The sequence below is a fragment of the Eptatretus burgeri genome, chromosome 2 (genome assembly GCF_056783735.1).
Source record: "Eptatretus burgeri isolate ZD-2024b chromosome 2, Ebu_testis_v1, whole genome shotgun sequence".
Taxonomy (NCBI): domain Eukaryota; kingdom Metazoa; phylum Chordata; class Myxini; order Myxiniformes; family Myxinidae; genus Eptatretus; species Eptatretus burgeri.
Window position 1 is genome coordinate 121,439,942 of NC_140962.1, and position 19,935 is coordinate 121,459,876.

General features: G+C 44.3%; 2 protein-coding genes across 3 annotated transcripts in view; both read left to right on the plus strand.

Moving 5' to 3' along the window:
* The first annotated feature begins 2,371 nt into the window (after positions 1 to 2,371).
* LOC147032958 (uncharacterized) lies at positions 2,372 to 7,634 on the plus strand. Of its 2 annotated transcripts, none has more exons than XM_085871021.1 (3): positions 2,372 to 2,666; positions 3,101 to 4,310; positions 6,455 to 7,634. In XM_085871021.1, exons 1-3 carry the CDS (start codon positions 2,577 to 2,579, stop codon positions 6,628 to 6,630), a joined length of 1,476 nt encoding a protein of 491 aa, XP_085727147.1. In that variant the 5' UTR covers positions 2,372 to 2,576; the 3' UTR covers positions 6,631 to 7,634. The 2 variants fall into 2 exon arrangements, with proteins under 2 accessions (XP_085727147.1, XP_085727148.1); XM_085871022.1 differs by having other exon boundaries at positions 2,376 to 2,666; positions 3,104 to 4,310.
* A 10,473-nt stretch (positions 7,635 to 18,107) lies between these two features.
* LOC147032959 (uncharacterized) overlaps positions 18,108 to 19,935 on the plus strand; it is a 40,049-nt gene continuing 38,221 nt past the window's right edge. The window contains exon 1 of the mRNA XM_085858871.1: positions 18,108 to 18,549. Coding sequence (XP_085714997.1) covers positions 18,377 to 18,549 — 173 coding nt within the window. The 5' untranslated portion in view covers positions 18,108 to 18,376. The remainder of the gene's footprint in view (positions 18,550 to 19,935) is intronic.

Here is a 19,935-nt window from a genome sequence, read left to right on the forward strand (position 1 = left end):
AGCGGGGAAGGGTGATCTCGGGTTGGCTGTTGGGCCGGCCGCTGTCGATTGGACGAGCTCACGGTGGGCGGAGGGAACCTCACCCCTGTATGTGACACGTTGCACGTGGGGGAAGGATGGCGATGGTGCGAGAACTAAGGATGGATTTAAGATGTAAAAAACCTGACTATAAAAGAAACCCACAGTGCACACATGAAATTAACCCATTAGACAGAAGGACGGGACCCGAACTATAAACACATACTTATTGAAATAACTAAGCTTAGGGACTGCTGTCTGTTTGTGTGCAAATGGCTTCCAAATCTGTAACAATATACATATATATATATATACATATATATATATATAGAATGCGGACTATCCGAAATGTGGGTTTGTGAGTGAGGACCTATAAATGGTCATCCCTGTTTAAGACCATGCTGCACGTGTATTTGAAATATATTTGAAGGCCCTAGGTACGTATTAAATGGCGAGGATGAGAGATTGTCCCTTTTGGATGCTGTGAAAGTTGTTGTTACAACAACAGCGTTTGCTCTTGTTGGTCACAGTGGAGGAAGGCGTGAATGTGCGACGTAATGTGCGTTTAATCGCGGCTCGTGGGGAAATTGTGTAAGTGGTAACAGCTGAGCCGTGTTCTCGCCAGCACAAGCCTTGTTGTCACATTCGAAGTTCCACGGAGGAATTCAATCCCAACGAAAGCTTTCAGGAGGTGCCGAGACCGCCAACCGAGCAGGACATTGTACTGGCTGTATTTTAATAACTGCAGCCATTTCACGACGGAAACACAGTGTGGCATGGAATATTTACTGGAGAAATATGTACAGTATGTATGTATATATGTTTTTATATATATATATATATATATATATATATATATATATATATATATATATATATATATCAGACAGTTCTGAAGAATTGCTTCAACATTAATACTCACTGCCTGATTCATTACTCATCTGCAGAGTGGACCCAATCAGCTGGGAACCATCCTGCATCAATGCTTCAATCACAGATGCTCTCTGAACAGCGGGTCCACAAACTTAATATCGTGGCCCAAGTGCAAAGAACATCCAATCAAGCGAATGGAAGAGGGGAAAGAGAGTGAGAAGATAAGAGAAATCTCACCTGCAGGGTATCACGTCATGGACTACCACAGCTCCTACTACTACCAACTAATAGGTGGTAAGCAATCATCACGATCGTTAGCAGGCCTTTGTGTCTGTCATTCCTTGGTAGTGAGGAAGGTCCACTCTGCCACCCACGATGCAGAATGGCAAACTTCCGTCCATAAGATCGAACATCATCTAGATATTACGTATGCGCAAAAGTGACATCTGTATATGACGTACACAAAAATGGCGGAATTTATATTTTATCCTTGGTTGTTGTCCCTGGCAGTGCGGGATTAAGCCTCGGCTGGCCCTAAGGCACATTTTGAAATTTAGAGAATGGCCTGAAAATTTTAAATTAGATCTCGGGCTCATGGAAATGGACCCCAGACAAAAGATGAACTGATTCAAGAACAAAATATTTAATACAAAAAAAGACAAATATTTAATGTGAAAATAATTTTGGGCCAGAATTTTTGGCTGGCCCTAAGGCACATGCCTTGTCTGCCTAATGGTTAATCCAGCACTGGTCCCTGGCTCCCCCTACCCCCTTATTCTAATGCTCCATACATGCCCATCCCCTCCACTCAACCCTATCCCCTTCAACCTTATTATCCTTTCTCGAGGCTTACTCTTCCCTCCCTTATCCCGTTCCTCAAATTAAATTCCTCGGTCCAGCACCACCCCGCCATTCCCCTCGCTCCCAACTTCCAAACTGGGTGTGTACGTAATAACTAGACGGTCCCAAACATACAACGCACTCAGAAGGATGCACCGATGTGTGTCAATGGTAATCGTGTGAAAGGAAGGAGTAAAAATGTAGGAAATGAAAGAAAAAATCTAAGGCGGTTGGTCGGTCTCCTTTACTATTGCATTGAAAACCAACTTTACCGTGTGATCAATGCGCACAGATGCTCATCACCGAATGGGACGCTTGTTCGAGCACATTTTAACTGTGTCAGACATCAGTGCGACGAACGGGATCATCAGCTGAGGGCCGTTATTCCCTGGAGGATCAGCGCGTGCGCGTGTGGGCCCCCTCCGCGCTTTAAACACGGGATTCCAGCGATCGACGAGCGCAGACCGGGTGTTCCCCCAAAGCCGCCGCGCTTTTATATTCCGACTAAATTTAGCAGCGCTGCCAATGGAGCTCGTGGCGAGCGCGGTTTCCCAGCTTCCCGCGCGGCGATTGGCGCGGTGCGCGGCGTCATCATGAGGCCAGAGCTCGGTCGACGCCGGCCTGACTCCGCCCACCGCACCATATCTGGCGGGGGGTTCCGCGAGGACGCGGCCAGTCGCGAAGCGCGCGAGACACCGTTACACGGACGCGGCTCCTCGATCCGATCGTGCTCGAAGAAGTTTTTTTTTTGTTTAAAAAAAAATATTTTTAAACGCTCTCCACGTGGTCTGAGAGCGCTCCTGCGGGGGGGGGGCTGTTTCCGAGGGTGCTCCGCATCGTCAGTCATGGCCGTGGCTGACGCCGGGTTGCCATCGATCTCGACCTTTGCACATTCCTACGGAGATCTTTTCGACAGGCGTTTCGACAAGTTGAATGTAAGAAAAATTTGGATTGTAAAGAGCAGGGGTACTTGGGGGGGGTTGAGTACTTGGGGAGGTGGAGGGGGTTGACATGTGCGAATATGCTGATACTGTCGGGTATCCGACTGTGATGTGGTCTTCACTTTGACTTAATAATTCATGGGTAGTGTTACTCTTACGGCGGTGACAATTAGCGCGCATGGTTCAAGGTAAACCCGTGTGAGGAAACTTATTGATGTTTCATCTGCAGGTGTTTCGACACTTTCGAACCCCTCACTTCATGTTTGTCATGTTCAGGGTTAAGATGACACGTGAAGCTGCAGATGAAGCTCTCATATCTTCTACCTGTACCTTTGTGTCCGAAATGGATGGATACCTGGTGTGCAGGTTCGCTGTTGCACTTGCGTGGACATTTTAAAGGTCTGTAAATGCCAATTGCTTTCCCTCAGCAGATGTGGAAGGTTCCCGGCGTCGACGGGGAAATGAGACGTGATGAAGATGAGCTGGGAAAGTTGCTCGACATCGATTTCATCCTGAACAACTCTGCGCCCCGACCGGCATTCTCCATGTGTGGGATAGACCCTGGGACGCCTCTTTCTTTCGGGTCTCAGTCCACCATGGGGAGCTGCAGTGTCGTGGCGTCGGGAATGCATGAAGGTGCCACGGCCACCCCTTCGCAGTACACGCTCCCGGAGACTCCCGAAAGCTGCACTGCGGGCGCTTATGCTGAGCGCGAATCCGGAGCCTCGGCACATGGCTACGTGTCTTCGTTCTCAGGTGACCCGCACGTGTACGGGAGTAAGTCCAGCTTGGTGGCAGAGCTGTTTACCGCAGACGTGGACTTGTCCTCCGGGTACGCAACCCAATCGGAGGATGCCAGGTTCCCAGGGTGTCACTACATCGAGGTCGCTGATGCTCGAGAGCATCAGGAAAGCATGACGGGCCAACGCCTCATCCCTCTTGTGCAGATTCAACAAGCTGGACAGGGAATAAAACAGGAGCACTTCCCGATGGTGGAAGGTCATCGATCAATGCCAAATGGGTCAACACCACACTGCAGTTACAGGCAGCCGGGAGTGCCCCCTCCACCGCTTCCCCTCACCTTCCGCCAGCTACAAGCACCCGGTAGCCCCACAGGTGCCTTGGACGAGTCTTCGTGTTGTTCTGCCACTCCAAACCCGCACTGTATGCAGGGATCATACCCTCAACCATCACCACCACCCTTTGCCCTACCAAGGCGATTCCAAATGGCCTATGGCAGGTTTTATTGTCCACCACATCGTCATCAGCAGCAACATCAACAGTCACAGCAACATCACCACCAACAACATGCCGTTGCTCATTTCGAGGGTCATTTCAACTTGCTATGCAGGGAGCCGGTACCTGCGGGACTGTCGCAGCAACATGGTGTTGTCACTCCTCCCTCATCCCCACTCCTCGATGCCTCTGGAATTTTTTCTGCTTCTTCTGCTGCTTGCTTCGGCCCAGCGTCAACTGGAGACACGCTCATCTCTGCCCCCAAGGCCTGCCCTGGCAAGCGGGGTCGACGCTCATGGGGCTCGCGAAAACGCACCGCCACACACACATGCGAGTACCCAGGATGTGGAAAAACGTACACCAAGAGCTCACATCTGAAAGCGCACCTGAGAACACATACAGGTGGGCATGCTGCACTGTCTCTAGTGCTGTTTTCATACATACACTGTTGGACATTTGTGATTGAATCAGAAGAACGTGGGGATGACGACATAAGATGTAAGATGAAGATAAGGCCATTTTAAACAGTATATTCACACCTTCTTGTGGGGTCAACTGGGGATCATTTTTGGCTCAAGTCTTTCATGAACCAGGTGGCCAGTCCTGACGATGGAGTAAAAGTGACAAATTTGGAATTTAGCCAAAGTGCCGGCGATAACTCGCCTCTGCTTCACGAAAGACATTGTGGGATCTTTCGCATCCATCAGCTAATCCAAGAAAATGGGACACCCAGCTTAACAAATGTTGCTCACCGGCCACCACATCTTCATAAGCGACAACAACATTGATCGCATGCATGAGAAACATCAGAGTGACAGTTGATGGATGCATTCAAACCCAGGCCAGACAGGTCATTGGTGAGTGTGCGTACCTCTAGGCCAGGTAAAGACCCCCTACCTGATATCAACAAATATATCAGATAATCTGAGCAGTGAAAACGTTCAAGGATTAAAAACACTTGGAAATTATGTGGACATTGAGAAATCTCCACTTTAACATGCAGTATTTCAAAAGTCTATCAGAAGAAAGAAATCTCACGTGATGGAAACCCAAGAGAGAAGATGAAAAGAGAGAGGGACAGACAGGTTAGTGGCCAGGGGGAGTCAGCAAGACTGCCATGGTGCACAATTGTAACTCTTTCCTGCGCTCTGAAGGTAAAAACACAAAGCTCCCTTTAATGAGGTTATAAAAGTATCCCCATTACGCTCATTATGGTGTTTATGACGTTGTTGTCAGTGTTACTGCTACAAGGTGACATTTCTGCTTGATCCAATTCCTTACACATCAACTTGTTCATTATTTGGGGAGAGGAGTATGTGTGTGTGTGTGTGTGTGTGTGTGTGTGTGTGTGTGTGTGTGTGTGTGTGTGTGTGTGTGTCTGTGTGTGGGGGGGGGGTGCGACGTTATGTTGGCTTATCAAACAATTCGTTCGAAATGTCGGAAGACATTTTCACTTAACGGCCAGATTTCTCAAAGATATGCAATGTGTTTTTATAAAGTTTAAGAACAAATGTTTTAAAAGACGCGTATTCAACTTCCAAAGTACACAAAAGATTAAAAAAATTTTTTTACGAAAACAATGTTTTTTTAAACTAGATATAATGTCTGAAGTCTCGTCCAAACTCTCATGCATAACTGGCAAACTGAGAATGTCAACTAAAATCGGACAGGTATGAATTGGACGTAAAAGCAGTCATCTTTTTGAATGTCAGTTGTAACGGAGATCCTTTGATCGGGTTCAAATTTTCAGTTCAATCAGTTTCGAATGGACAGCCGACAGGAGCGGAACACGCGGCCGTGCCTCAAACCGAAGTGTTAATTCGAGCCAATCTACAGGTGTAACGAAATGTCTTTGATGCAGGGTTTCACTTTTTATTAAAGATCATCGAACATTTCGGGAGAGACATTTGCTGGAGTTCAGGTCTTGAAGGTCTTCCACAAGCATGTGATTCTCAAAATAGTTGGGAATACAGTAACTGCCTCTTTCAGTCCATGTCTTCGGCCATTCTTTCATCCAACTTATTCTTATTTTGTGGAAATTGTTCATTCTGAACAACAAATTCAGTTATACCATCAAACTTTTTTCATGTCAATTATAACTTGCGTTATAAGATTGTTAATCATGAATGATAGTGTGGACGAGGCTAAATGCTCGTCAATGATCTCATACATTATCACATGTAGGGCAACCTCAGTACCTTTACAGGACTCTCAAGGAAATGAATGGACAATCGATCAATGCACATGAGTATAAATGACAGGGTTTGATCCTGGGATGCCAGCCAGCATCATGCTGAGCTCCGTCCTCAGGTGGAAACACATACCAGGCCAACCAACCAGTGTTGTTTCGATATATTAAATTATTAAATAGCGTTACTTGGCTACATCGACCAGTATTGATATACACATCACATTGGTCAGTGCAGAATTTTCGAGATATGGTTTATGTACCTTGGCATGTTATTGCTTGCAAAAAGACTTTTGACACTTTTATTGGATGCTACCTTGTTCTAGTGTTCTAAAGCTTCTCTCTCTATATCCTACAGGTGAGAAACCATACCAGTGCAACTGGGAAGGTTGCGGCTGGAAGTTTGCCCGATCGGATGAGCTGACTCGCCACTACCGGAAACATACCGGTCATCGACCTTTTCAATGTCATCTGTGCGAGCGGGCATTTTCTCGCTCTGATCACCTGGCACTGCACATGAAGCGGCACATGTGATCACATCATCAAGTGAACCTCAAACCTCAGCAGATTTCAGTTCCCTTGGCACCATATTAAAAAGAAGTTGTACAACTGTTTTTGTTATATCAGGCAAAGCTCATGGAAGAGTTGGATAAAACTATATCATGAGCAGGTAAGGAAAATGTCAATCAAGATCATTTCAAGACTTTCCCGACACAAGATTGCCTTATATAAAGAAACATTAAACCAAAGACTAGTTCAAGTATATCTTGCACCTGCACTTCTTTCAAACCAACTGTGCTCTGTGCCAAGATCTGTGTCCAACGAGCTCTCCTCTTGTCTGCGCACGTCTTTCGTGGCTGGTCTCGATCGACGCGTGATCAATACGTCACTTTTTGGGTCAGCTCCTCCACATGTGACAGACCCTTGGACGCCTATGCAGCCCTCCAATATGAAAGACTTCTCAATGACATCGAAGAGAGGAGCACCTATAGACCCACCCCTTTTTATGATAAAAAGAGTAAAACCTGTTTACATGCACCTTTGGAAGTCTATAACAGCCAGGCTGTATGTATATTTATATACACACACCTGTAAATGTAAATATTGTATATTTATATACTTTGTCGCATTACATATATATATATATATATATATATATATATATATATATATATATATATATATATATATATATGCATAAATATACTATACGTCCTGAAAGGCGTTTGATGCAGAATGAATGAAGATCAGATTGAAAGTGTTTCTAGCACGTCATATAGCATGCCAAAGGAGTTGTGCTTTTTGTGTACGTGCATGTGTCAAAATACATCTGTGCGGGCTGGCTTCCCGCTGCTTTTCTCACAATGTTTTGGTGTCCAACGTATATGGTGCATACATGGATACATGCACTCACTGTTGTGAAACAACATGCTGTGTTGAAAGCTCCCTTCTCTTTTTTTCCACAAGTTATGCTGTCACTTTTTCATTGTTTCCAAATGTTATTATAATACTGAGAAATTAAACCAAATAACACGTTTTCCTTGAGTCTTTGGTGGTCTCTTATCACCGTGGTAATTCACAGACAAAAAAATGAGAACGGCACTTGGTAGAGTGCGTATCCCTGCCAGGCTAAACAGGTTCTGTTATGTATCCCACCGATAGGCCGCGTCTGTATCTGTCCTGTCCACAATATATCTGTCTGTATCACATAACCTGTCTACAACTTTTTGAGATGTCGTTTTTGGCCCGATTTCTCAATTGTGACGAATCACTAAAAAAAATATTCTCATATCCGGATCCAGATATATATGTATTTTTTATACCTTGTCAAGGCTCGTATGAGAGCGAACACACAACGCACAGCAAAGGGGGAATGAGACAAGAGGGGCGGGAGTGGAAAGGACAAAACAGTGGATAACATAGACATTAGGAGATCTGTGGAAGCGAGAGGGATAGGGCAGGGAACACGGGGTATACAAGATGGATATTACAGGGACTTTCAGGAAGGGAAGCAGGGAATTTGAAGGAGGTGGGTTTGGGGTGGATTAACGAGGGTAGAAAAGATCTACGATTTGGATGGGGGATGATAAGAGGTGGTGGTGAACAGCTGTTTTGAAGGCCTGGAGGAAAATGGGATTGAACAGAGTGAGGGAGTTTATTACAAAGGCGGGGAAAAAGAGGAATGAAAGAGTGAAGGTGAGCAGTGATTCGTGATTTTGGTAGTTTCACCAGAAGGGGGTTGTTGGCGCACCTTGAGCCCCTGTGGAAATATGGTGGGGACAAATAGCAGAAAGAGCAGAGGGGTGGGGGGTGAGACTGGAGAGGAGATGGTAGAAGACAGAAAGACCACCGACCTGCCTGCAGTGAGAGAATGAGAGGCCCAAAGACAGCCTCATCGCAGGAGATGCCAATGATCCGAAATGCCTTGGTTTCCACAGCGTGAAGCCGAGAAAGGTGGGAGGCAGGAGCACCAGGCCAGATGGGAGAGCAGTACGCCATCAGGCTGCAGATGAAAGCTTTGTAAGTGGTCAGATGAGATGAAAGCTTTACCCAGATCTGCAGTGAGTGAAGAAGCTGCTACTTGCTGGTCTGAGGGATGACAGATGGTACGGCATAGGGTGAAATTGAGTGAAACGGTTCTGGGTTGGCAGCAATGGCAGGTTTCTCTCAGGCGTCTCTGTCGACTTTCTCAAAGTTAAGTTGCTGGTCGATTTTTGTCCCATTTTAACTGTTTATTTTCTCACCTCCATGTTTTTGTGTGTTCCTAGTTCAGTTTTGTTTCAAAAATCGTGCTATGTTGTGAGTTTTCATCGACCTTGTCTTACCAGGTTCCTTGAGGCCTACCCATCCTTCACCTCTCAGTATACAATCGCTTTATTTGTATTCTCTCCCTATTACCTTCAATTCCGACTTTCTCCACTTTCCCAACGCCCCCATCCCTCCCAACTAAACACTCTTTCTTGTCTTGAATTCAAAACAAAAAAACTATCTTTCTCCCTGCATACCCACGAATCCCGATCCTTCTTCTTATTATTATTCTTCTTCTTCTGGCAAACCATCTTTATTCTACTTGAGCTGACCCACTCTCGCTATTATCTTCACGATTTATTCCTACAACCTCCCATTCCCGAATCTTACCTATTCTTCAAAAATCCATCAAAAAATAATAATCTTTGGTGTATCGTTTCTATCTATACACCTCCTGTATCCACGTGTCTCTCGGCTCTTCCTGATACTTTCATCAACCCAGCAGCTTAACTCTGCGTTTACAGTTCCAAATTCACCATACACCTCCACGATTTTACTTCAACCTTCCCTTTTCCGAATGTTACGCAATCCTTATTTAAAATAAATAAATTCACTTTTGACTATACACCTCCCGTAGCCACGTGCTTCTCCCATAACCACGTGATCTGTTTCCACCCTCTGTGTTTACCGATCCAAATTCACCTCACAATTTTTTTCTACAACCTTTCCATTACCTAATCCGATGAAAACTCTCTCAAAAAATAATAATAAAAACGATCTCTTATAATGCTTTATCTTCCTCTTTCACACGTGTGGTACTCTTTACTGTATCACAATTCACCACTCTTCTTCTACTTCAACAGACTGCTCTCAATTCGACCACTCCTTCATACCTTGTCTTAAAAAGTCCAACCGTTACAGCGTTTCTTCTCTCCATTCTCTGAATTCGCCTTTGTTGCATCCTTCAATAAATGTCTTTCATCGCATCTCTGAACTAAAATTTTATAAAACGCCCGTTTGCTATGGATGTTCACTTTCCATCAACCATTCTTTTTGTCCAACTTCAGTGCCAACTCACCCTTCTCACCCCATCCGTCTCAAAGTAACCATTACACTCTTCTCCCTCCAAGCTTCCCCCTCACCTCTCCAAACTCACCCTTCTCCCACCATTCACCGCCCTCACTCACCCTTCTCAAAGTTCCTCCCCCCCATAATCCACAAAGCTGCCTCCTTTCCCTGCCCTCTCACCTCCATCTCATCACTCCACCTCCTCAACTCCTCAACTGCCTTCTGCCCCCTCTCTTGCCCCTCCTCTTCCCCAGCACCACAGAACCTTTTCTCCTCCTCATCTCCCCTAGCTATTCTGCAATCCCCCACACTCTTTCAACAACCCTCCTTTCTTCCCCCCACCCTCCTCCCTTGTCCTACCCTCCCCCTCCCCTCCCCTCCCTTGCACCCAAAGCCTCCTCCCCTTCCTCTTCATTAACAGTGTGGACCTCAAATATCTGGGGCCTTCGCTCAAACCTTACAGATCTTTCCATACAGGTTGTCACTGACAAACCAGACTTAATCTGCCTAACAGAAACTTTCCTCCCTCAAGACGTCTCTGACTCCCAAGTATCTCTCCCTGGTTACTCCCTCCTCTGGTATGACGGACCTGAGTCTCGTCCGAATGGAGGAGTTGCTCTCTTGATCAAAGACTCTATTCCTCACTCTCCATTCACTGGAAACTAAAATAACACTCAGTGGAGCGCATACCTCCACCAGGTGATGACTCCATCCAGATCTGAATCTTCACCAAAATCTAATCAATTCATCCTCGTCACACACCCAACTTGTTCACCAAGTTTCATCCGAATCCATGGACAACTTTTTGAGTTATCATGCTCACAGACAGACAAACAGGGGTAAAAACATGACCTTTGTCTCCCTTTGGTGGCCGAGGTAAGAACAATTACATTGATTTACACATGGTCAAAATTCGAGATGTTCATCAGTTGCACTATCTGAGATCTTGAGAAGAAATCCTCTGGGCTTTAATGGTTAAACAGAAACTTTTAAAAATTCCTCTGAGTTAATTGCACTCGCAATGGTTAACCATGTAAAGAAAGTACAATAGATACACTAAAATAACAACGGGATATTTATGAAAGGTCTTGAGCAGCAAAAACAGAAGGGTGGGATCTCACCAGAGAAATGGTAGAAGTCATTGATTGTTACTCTCGTCCGACAACAACAGTCTGGTCTCTCGTAATTAAACAGATGACACTAAACACGTCAATAAATTGCAGCAGAGAATTCAACTGAAAAAAAAAAAAATGAAACATTATTTTAATTTGATCTACATCCAATGTTCAACTAAAATTTTGCTCAAGTGAAAGTCCGGTATCAAACAAACACCTGCTGATAATGTGATGTCAAATGGTGCAACTGAGGAACAGCAAGTAAAATTCTGGTCAAGTAAAAGCCCGACAACATTGTGTCACAAACACTGTGACGACACACTTCCATGGGATACAAGTACATTGTCTGAGTACTGACTGAATACACATCAGCAATAGAACAAGAGGTCGACAAATACATCTATATAGCTTCTGTTATGGTCCCAAATATTCCCACGTTCTGGTGGGGTCAGCCTTCCATGCCTGACATTCGATTAGAAGTAGCAGGAATTTGTTCAGGGCAGTGGCAACAGCTCGCCTACTGTTTGTGTCGACGGAGACCGTGGGATCTTTAACATCCCCAACTAATGTTGGCAGATGAGACACCCAGTTTCAGGTCCATCCGAGGGATGGCACACATTGATGAATCACTCAGGATGCAAGACACCAGGATGACAGTTTGTAGCTGGGACGAGATTTGAAACCCAGGCTAGACAGCTCAGAAGTAGTGCACACACCTCCAGCGCATCCATATATACAGTACATGAGCCAGATAAGACGATATATAATGAAGACTTTCATGATTCACCCTTGAAGAGGTTGGTTTGTAATTTTGGTCCTGCTATTTGAGGAAGAGTTGTGGTCAGTCACCTGTTATTTCACACATTGAAATGCAGGTGAACGTAACTATAACGTGGATTTAGATGTACATTCGGTCGTGACATTTCCCAGGCGAATGACAAGAATTCAAAGGCGAGAGCGAATGATCGACTCTCCCAAAGCTGAAACACGTCAGACTGCCTTTGTTCTCACTCACCCAATCCTCGACTCCCCCACTGCCCGTAATGACAAGCAACACTTTTAAATCGACTCTAATCTGCTTGTTTAGAGCTCGGTGACGCTTCACTCAAGTCGCGTCGGGATAACTGCCCTGCGGGTAAATCGACCCCGACGGGAGACTTTGTTGAGGCTGCAACTTCTGCATTGTCATGGCCATTTTTTTCAGACCATGGCTGAGACGAGTCCGGCTAACATGGGACAGCAATCGTCTCTCCTAGCCTGGTTTCGTTTGGCTGATTGGAGCAATAGATAAACCCGCCTACCGGGGTAATAAGCTTGGATGTCTCGGTGTAAATGAACACTTGGCAAGAGGTTGAGAGATTCGTGCAAAGGCAATTACAGTAACTACTGTATATACTGTCGCTACATTCTCGCTTTCTTAATCACAAAAGATCATAAAGAAAAACGTGAAAAACTTTGTTGCATTGGATAAAATGCTATCAATTAAAAAGAGAAAACAAAATTGGTTTCACGGTAATTGGTTGCTCACAAACATTGTTAACTGAAACAACACTCAGTAGAGTGCATACCTCTGCCAGGTGAACAGTTTATGTTTTGTCTCCCAATGATAGGGTGGATCTGAATTTGGACCTGAACCAAAATCGAATCGGCTTGTTCTTGTCACCTACCCAACTCATCCACCAACTTTTGTCATAACTCGTACACAACTATTTTTCAACAAGCCGGTAGGCGACATGGGTGGTCGCTACATAATTGCATACTAGTCATACAGTTTTTGATGGATCGGGCTGAAAATTTTTGACAGAGGTTGATTATAGTGCGGATAAAAACGCGGAAGCCGATTTTGATTTTCTAAAAAATATATTTTTTAGTATTTTTAAAAAATGTCAAAGTCCCGTTGCTATGCAACGGTGGCGTCCATAGCAACGGTGCTCAAAAGCATACAACTAGATCCTGGTATGAACCTACCTGTCAAGTTTCATCAAAATCAGTTGACTCCTCTGGCCTCCAGAGCAGTCTATTACATACAAACATACAGACAGACGGAAAAACTGAGAATAAGGGTAGTCTAGCGACCACCCAATATCATGCTCTCGTTTTTGGCCCCATCTCTCAATGGTGAAGAATCACTTGTTAAATTAAATAAGTTATTGTATCCAGATCTTCACCAAAATCGAATCAAAGAGTTTTTGGCCATAACTCTCAATGGTGAAGAATCATTTAAGAAACTAGAGTTCATGGAACACGATACCCCATGTAGTGTTTGAGTGTATACTTCAATTTAAATTAAATAATGATTTAACGATGGTTTAAAAATTCCAGAAGTTCAGTACTACTGAAGCAGTTTTATACATCACCCTTGTGCACTGTAAAAAGATAACATTGAGTCTCAGTTTCAGATGTGGAGTCTTGATTATTCACCATAGAACGCAGTGCCATCGGCATCGTATATAGCCATATTGGGGACCTCTTCTTCACCCCGATACAAATGACCTCTCATGCTATATATCGATATATAGCATGTTTCTTAGAATTATTATTAAGGAGACCATAGGATCTTATATGTCAAATGGTGCAACTCCGTGATCCGTAATGAAGCATAGCCTCCGTGATTTGTGTTCTGCAGTGTTCAAGTACTGTGTATAATTCAATTTAAATAAAGGTTTTAAGAGGTTTAAAGACATATAAATAAATAAATAAATTCTGGGTTTTACTGCCTTTTTACCCAGTCAAAATTACAGCTACAACACCCCATTGAACATGTTACATTAGTTATTCGTGCTAGTTGTTTGTGTCCTTTGTGACTTCCTTAAAAACAGTAAGTTTTCTGTTTGGAATGATTTTCAATTTTGTTTGATTGCCAGACAGGCAGACAAATTATCTGACTCCTCTCTACGCATGTGCGTCGAACAAATTCAGAGCCAACATACTGTTATATGGCAAAGTGATCTCCCAAGTCATTATGTTCTGAATCGTGTTCAAAATGTCACATTCAATTTAAATATGTTGTTCCTCGATCATAAACAGATAGATGGACATGAACCAATTGCTGAATCCCACTTTGTCTCTGGATCCAGATCTTCATCAAAATCTGATCAATTAGTCCATGTCACACAACCAACCTGCCCTCCGAATTTCGTCCGAATCTGTTCACAACTTTTTGATATATCCTGGTCACAGACAAACACACAAACAGACAGGGGTCAAAATATAACCTCTGTCCACCTTTGGTGGAGAAGGTAATAAGGATTGCATTTGGCAGGTGTGATATCCTCTGTGCTTTTGATGTCACAAGACAGCAAATCTGCTAATTTTTCAGAAACCTCGTTGTTAAAGTCTCTGGCAAATACAGACAACACTAAAGTTGTCCCCAGGTTACAGTTAGCTGTTTTATCTTCAATTTTTAATTTTACGCACCGATTGTGTCGTCCCTACAAGCACAGTAGTTGCAAGGCCTTATCACAGGGGGTCAAAATGATCTCAGATTAACTTTCGGCTCATTTTGTGTCCATGGAAGTTGATACAAACCAGATCAAATATTTTGATTCTTGTGGGTTGTTAATCGGAATCGGACTGAACAGTCTTTTGTATTTGGATATGGAAATGGTATTTTGGAATAACCACTGATGAGAGGAGGAAATTGAAGATTATAAACGAATGTAGTTATGTAACAAGTGAAACGTATTTTGGGATGTGACTATGAAAAGATGTTTTGACATTTTTGTACAAAGGTGCGGTGAAGTCCAAGGACATTGTGGGGTGTAGGTTAGGGATTAGGAGAGGGCTGTTTGAACGAAGCCTGGCCAAGGTATTAACACAGTGAGAGTCTTTTGATCGAAGGCTCGGAAGTTGACAGCTGTGTTCATCTAGACTAGAGGGTGACTGGCCGCGACTGGCGCTGCGGCTGCTTGCAGGGTGATGTGGAGCAGAACGGTGGGAGGGTGAAGTTGAAGCTCTTAGCTCGAAGAGATACTTGAAGGGCATTCCTACATGTCAAATTAGTGATAGCATGTCATATTGCGTGTACAAACACCATGAACCTTTGCTCATACATTTTTGTAATTCATATAGTGGAGTATGGTCCTTGAATTTAATACGCTTGCAATGTGTCCATGACTAAGAGCTTGCCCAATTGACAGATAGGTTCTGTCTGCAATTTCTTACTGGAGAAAATAAAGCATGGAGATGGACGATATTCAAAGTTCAACTCCTTAATTCTAAGTTGCAGGATTTGTACAGAAGACTCCAAAGGCACCAATGTTCAGTTGTGAGTTCACAAAGCTACTCCAGGGGCTTAGAGCAATGCATCTTGAAGCAGAAACAACTTTTGAGATTCACTGAGTGCAGATGAAGCATGGTATGTTCATGCAATAATGTGTAAGATTACCTGCTTTTGAAAATACTAGTATCATAAAGTATATAATTTGAGAAGTGTCAGTTTGTTTGTTTGTTTGACTTCGATACATTCCCAAACCACCAGGTGGAAGGAGTTAAAAACTGGTGGTGGTACTTTGGGTGTGCACAAGAAGGTGTTTGGGGGTAAATAAGATTAATAGTGCTGGGGGGTCAAGGTAGACGCAAATTCTCTATGTGAATGTGTATAATATAGAGCCATGGGATAAAATATGATACAAGTAAAATATGCAGGGTAGAATACAAGTCATAGTAAAATACGTCAATTCTCTGCATCAAAACCATGGACATTATAAAAGTGTGGGGTGTGGGATCGGGGGGCGGGGGAGGCTGGGGGCTCTGGCAAGATGGCCTCCAAGGTCATGACTTGTAATGTGCCACTTCAGCCTTTTGTGACTATGTGACGATGTCACTCCACAGACTTGTGCTACCTCAAAAGAAGAAGAAGAAGAAGAAAAAAGAAGAAGAAGAAAGAAAGAAGAAGAAGATAAAAGAAGAGGAGGAAGAAGAAGAATAAGGAGAAGAATAGAAGTTGGCGAATTGCCATACTATAAATATCATCCTATTTGTTTTGCTTCTATACATTTGTCAACTGGAGGACAGAATGGACTGAAAAATGGTGGTTGTACTCGAGGTGTGCACAGGTAGGTTTACAGGAGAAAAAAAAATCATTGCCCTGCCCATGGGGTTCAGAGTCGGGACTCTAATTCTCTTTACTTAAATGTATATCGTATAGCACCACCTTGTGGAAAGTCGGTGTTACAAATCATCACCAGAAAGAGCCATCAAAGATTGCAGATGCTCACCAGGACTTTTGTGTGGTTTTAAAGTACGTACTTTATAGACATAGTCACATTCTAATTGTACATACTTTGTAGACGTACTCACATCCAATTGTACATACTTTGTAGATATGCTCACATTTTAATTGTATATAGTTTGTCGAAGTACTCGGTTGAAAAAAAAGATAATGTGTAATACCGGCTACCACCAGGTGGGGCTTGTGGCCTACATGAGCACATTATGTGCGGACAGACAGACAAATGGACCCAACTGCAATTCTCTCTCCTCTGGCAAGGGTAATAAAATATGCCATCGACTTCATAAAGGTGGGGGAAATCAACCCATCCTTAAAGATGGGTTCTTTGCGAGTGTTTGAGAAATTATAACACGACACGGTAGTAACTGCAAGGATAAACATAATTACATCTTAACAAGCCGGTAGGCGACATGGGTGGTCGCTAAATAATTGCATACTAGTCATACAGTTTTTGACGGATCGGGCTGAAAATTTTTGACAAAGAGGTTAATTATAGTGCGCATAAAAGCGCGGAAGCCGATTTTTGATTTTCGGAAAATATATATTTTTCGGATTTTTTCAAAAATTTCAAAGTCCTGTTGCTCGGCAACGGTGGCGTCCATAGCAACGATGCTCAAAAGCATACAACTAGATCCTGGTATGAACCTACCAGTCAAGTTTTATCAAAATCGGTTGACTCCTCTGGCCTCCAGAGCTGTCCATTTCATACAGACATACAGACAGATGGAAAACCTGAGAATAAGGGTAGTCTAGCGACCTCCCAAAAACCTGAGAATAAGGGTAGTCTAGCGACCTCCCAAAAACCTGAGAATAAGGGTAGTCTAGCGACCTCCCAAAAACCTGAGAATAAAGGGAGTCTAGCGACCACCCAAAAACCTGAGAATAAGGGTAGTCTCGCGACCATCCAATATGAGGAAATAGGTGTTCAACAGGACGACTCTGAGGGAGCACACTTACCTTTGAGCTGTCTCACCTGGGTACAATTGTCGACCTGACTATAAACTGTTACTCCGTCATCTCACAGGCAAGGGATTAATTAGATCAATGAGTGCGCCATCTGTGTATTGGATGTAATGGTAAGCAGAGGACCCACATACGAAAACTGATTGCTGGTGGACATTAAAAATTCCATGGGATCTTTCAATGAAGAACAGGTGAATTATTACCGGCATCCTGACCAAATTCCACACAAGTAGAGGTACATTCAAAGTACCGCCTTCACGCCAAATAAATAGACAACAAACCCTCTAGCGCTTGGTTTTTGAAACCCGGGGCACGACCCCAAGTGGGGTCGCCGAGCAAATTTCGTGGGGTCGCGGGCGTCCGCTTGCAGCGAAAACAAATTGTCTGTTTTCGATCGGTGTTCGCTTTTACGGGATGTAATATAAACGGTTCGTTCAAAGTATGGGAACCGGCGCAACATGACACTTGGAATGGGATCCAGCCGATGCGCGGGCTTGCTGAGGCCTAAGTCACATTTGCTTTACGGCGAGGATACGGCGGCCGTACGCCCTCTGAATTGACAGAAACGTGCGGCGGCCGCAGAGTTTCTGCGGTGGCCTCAGGGTGGCCCTACGCCGTTTGGCTATCTTTTACAGGCCGTAAGGGTCGCCGTGGAATTATAACGCGGAGTTATAACTTTTTTCATTTCTACGTTCGCCGTAGCAATTCGACATGCCGTAGTTGTGACGTAGTTGCGTTCCACGTCGACCTACGTAGGGCGTACGGTGGGCTTACGTTATTCGTGCGGCTGCCGTAGTCTCTTATCAATGAAAAATGAATTTTGCCCTAAAAACCGAATACATTTTTAAAAAACCGAACACAACGAAGCGTTCATGTTTGTTCACGTGTCTCCCCCACCTGTTCGAGCCGCATCTTCACGCTTTGTTCATCCAGTTCGTCGGTGGAAGTCCTCGTGAAAGCATCTCTCGTGTGTCGATCGCTTCTTTACCTCGTGTTTTCACCTTGATTTGTGTTTTTTTTTTTAACTCATCTTGTGTTTTAACTAATAACAAAAAAGCAATCCTATCACGTAGTGTGACGGACTGTCGGGCAAGGATTTAATTTCACAGAAAAACCGATTGTAATTTGGAATATCCATGATTACCTCAGCCCGATGCGTTTGATGAAAGTGATTGTGGTTCTGGGGGCATCATGTTTGATGAGGTGCCCTGGGGGCAGCGCTCGCAGAGTGCGCGAGCGATCGGAACCCAGGCCGGAGCTCGAGCCTGTGTGGACCTTTGGATGTGGTGATTGTACCAGTTTACATACAATACACCGCCACCGAAGGTCATTTACTCATCTTATTCTATCTTAAACATGGGGAATTTCAGTTTAAAGTGTCTTAAAAGTGGGTTTTCTTGGGGTCCAGGAAAAGATTAATATACTCCATTATTTCTTATTGGGAAAATAGTTTGGGAATAGAACTTTTTGCAATCCGAACAGCCTCCTGGAACGAATTCAATTCGGATTTTGGGGGCACCACATACTGGTATATTCCGAACTGTTATATTGTTATTTCAGTAAAAAAGAACTGGTATATATACGCACTCGTTACCGTCCGTCTGGCCGCACGTTCGCCTGAGGGCCCCCCTGCGGTCACCTTGCGGACACCTTGAGGCTGCCTTGAACATTCTATGGCAGCCGCAGGGACGCCCTAAGGTCACTGTGCGACATCAAATCAAAGACCGTACGGCACCACCACGTTTTCGGTCTCCACAATTTCTAAATATGCCGTGCGGCTACCCGAAAAATAAAAACATATGTGACTGCTACATTGTGTGACCGTGGAAATACTGCGGCCGCCGTATAATTGCTAGTGGCCGTAGATTTTGGAGACCCCACGGCCGCCGTGGCAAATGTGACTTAGGCCTGAAGGGCAGTTCATTTTGGCGGGAAATTCGTGGTTTGATCCACGGCATCTCAGACTCTGACTCTGACTCCATCATTAACGTCTATTCACGTCTCCACGTACGACTCAAGACCTTATTTGTGATGGCAGCACAGGCCACCAGCAAATCTCGAGAACGTTCTTACCAGGATAAATTTCTGGGCCTTGGATTTCACTACGTGGTGGATAAAAGTGTGGCACAGAGGCCTCAGTGTGTGATTTGTTTCAAAGTGTTTTCTCCGGAGTCTATGAAACAAAATAAGTTGCAGAGGCATTTGACTACAAAACATGCGCCTTATCAGGATAAGGAGAGAGCGTTCTTTGAGAGGAAACTTCTTGCACTCAAGAATACACGTCTTGACAGAGAGGGTACATGCCATCAGACCAATTCTCGGGTATTAGAGGCCTCGTATCGAGTGTCGCTCCATGTTGCCAAGACTAAAAAGCCTCACTCCATTGCGGAAGAACTCGTGCTGCCATGTGCAAAGGACATGGTATCTCTGATAGTTGGGGAGGAAGCGGCGAAGAAACTGGCAATTATACCCCTCTGACACAACACCATCCAACGCAGAATTGAATATACGAGTCTGGACGTAATGGCTCAGGTCATACAGAAGATCAAGGAATTGCTGTGGCACGCCATACAGTTGGACAAGTCCACTGATATCCCATCGTACGCGCAACTCATCGTCTGGGTCCGCTTCATCAAGGCTGATAACTTTGTCGATGAGCCTCTGCTCATCAAACCATTGGAGGCCACCACCAAAGGCAAGGACGTTTTTGGG